The sequence below is a fragment of the Eubalaena glacialis genome, chromosome 1 (assembly GCF_028564815.1).
Source record: "Eubalaena glacialis isolate mEubGla1 chromosome 1, mEubGla1.1.hap2.+ XY, whole genome shotgun sequence".
NCBI classification, from domain to species: domain Eukaryota; kingdom Metazoa; phylum Chordata; class Mammalia; order Artiodactyla; family Balaenidae; genus Eubalaena; species Eubalaena glacialis.
Window position 1 is genome coordinate 167,237,054 of NC_083716.1, and position 1,940 is coordinate 167,238,993.

The 1,940-nt window shown below is 38.4% G+C and overlaps 1 protein-coding gene across 1 annotated transcript; it reads right to left on the reverse strand.

The window, feature by feature from the left end:
- Window positions 1-622: 622 nt before the first annotated feature.
- Window positions 623-1,616, reverse strand: LOC133097963 (isopentenyl-diphosphate Delta-isomerase 1-like). The gene has a single exon (XM_061200497.1). It carries the CDS (start codon window positions 1,557-1,559, stop codon window positions 876-878), a length of 684 nt encoding a protein of 227 aa, XP_061056480.1. The 5' UTR covers window positions 1,560-1,616; the 3' UTR covers window positions 623-875.
- Between the last annotated feature and the right edge of the window lie 324 nt (window positions 1,617-1,940).

Here is a 1,940-nt window from a genome sequence, read left to right on the forward strand (position 1 = left end):
GGAGACATTCGGCATCTGGTGTCATTGGGGCTGCCATGGGGGGAGGGGGGCCAACAGCATTTTTTTATGTAGAACCTGGGGATGCTGCTAAATCCTACAACACAAAGGATGAGCCCCCAAAAGAATTATCCAACCCAAACATCAGCAGTGCCAAGGTTAAAATACCCTGTTGTAGAGTATGACCCAACTGACCCAAGCTCCATTTTATAAATAGCCTGTCTGTTCCCAGTAACTCTGAAAACCACAGGCTTTGCTAATCAGCAACGATTATTTAAATGACTTAACCTAGCCAATGTCATTACCAAAAACAATGTTTGACTTTAAGTATCAAAATACTTCCAGAATGATTAAAATTAACTTAACAATGACAGAAATCAGGATATATACCATTTAATTCCCTTGAACCTGTTCTATATTAATCTCAATCTGAAAAGTTAATTTGAACTGTTTTGAAGTAGATAAGCAAATAGTTTTCCATTGCACATTTTTCTGGACTATGATAAAAATTTAAAGATATGTCAAGCACCTGGCAAACAGCAAAGTGCTCTACAAGTCTTCTGAAAATGTTTATCACAATATATAAAAAAATGAAGAACTTCACTTATTTGTTCAAATTTGTCATAACCATGTGTTTAGATAGGTTAAGTTTATTTGCTCTTTTTATAATAATCTCATAAATATTTTTTATAAATTGCAGTTAACATATATGGGTTATATGACACAAATCAAGAATTCTTTTCCACACAAATTCTGGTTGTAAAGTATCAGTATTTCCAATGAGAGTTCTAATGGGGAACCATGTTTTTAAAAAATTCATCTTAAGTTTACTAAGTAGAGAAATTCTTTAGTACTTTAGTAATCATTCATCTCCACATCTACATTCTGTGTATTTTCTCATGGTCAACAAACTGATTCAAATGATTTAAGTTATCCCACCACCTAAAGAGAAAAGTATCTGCAATAATTTGAAACCACGGAGTTATCTTAATTTCACCATGGGCTGCCTTTTCCAGAAGTTCTTCTAGTTCTTCCTTTGATACGTAACAATAGCTTTTAATCTCATTGGGATCTGGATTCAAGGTCACGTTCTTCTTCACAAACAAAATGTAATCAATTTCATGTTCTCCCCAGATACCATCAGATTGAGCCTTGTAATGAATTCGTGTTAGATAATTAATTTCTTCTGGAGGAACCTCTTCCATGGGAATTCCCAATTCGGCCTTTAAACGCCTCTGTGCTGCTCGCCTTACTCCAATTGCATTGTTTTCTTCAAGCTCTCGTGGATTATTTAAGGGATGACTACAGCAAGTATTCGTAAAACAACCTGGAAAGGTAATTTTAGCGTCTGATCTCTTCTGCAGCAGGAGCTTATTTTCAGTGTTGAATAAGAAAACGCTAAAAGCACGATGCAATAATCCTCTCTCGATGTTCTCGTTCAGATGGCAGTTCTTCTTGGTCTCCGCCCCGATCCTCCGGTCGTTCTCGTCGATGAGGATGCACATCTCCGCCAAGAGCTGCACTTGCCGCTCGTCCAGCTCGTCAGTGCTCACCTCGGGCATCGCGGCCCAGCCTGCGCGCCGACCCGGGGACCTCAGAAGACGACAAGCAGCGAGACGACACTCACCATATAATCTTATCTCTGGCTTTTACCAACTCCTTTTTTTTCCCCCCACCACTAAAATGTGAGTAATGTTGGTATCAGTAGCAAGCTAACATTAGATATTCATAAACATGATTCTATTTGAAAAGCCACAGAGCTTTGTGTTACAATGGTGTCTCTTATTAATGAGATGAGGAGCTTCCACTGTGAAAAACAAAACTAAGTTCATACAAAATTCAGCTTGGCTAATTTGACTTGAAGGTTGTGAAGCCGGAGGAAGCCAGGAAGAGAAGAAAAATGAGGTAGGAAAGGCTATGAAGCAGAGAAAGATTGAGAGACA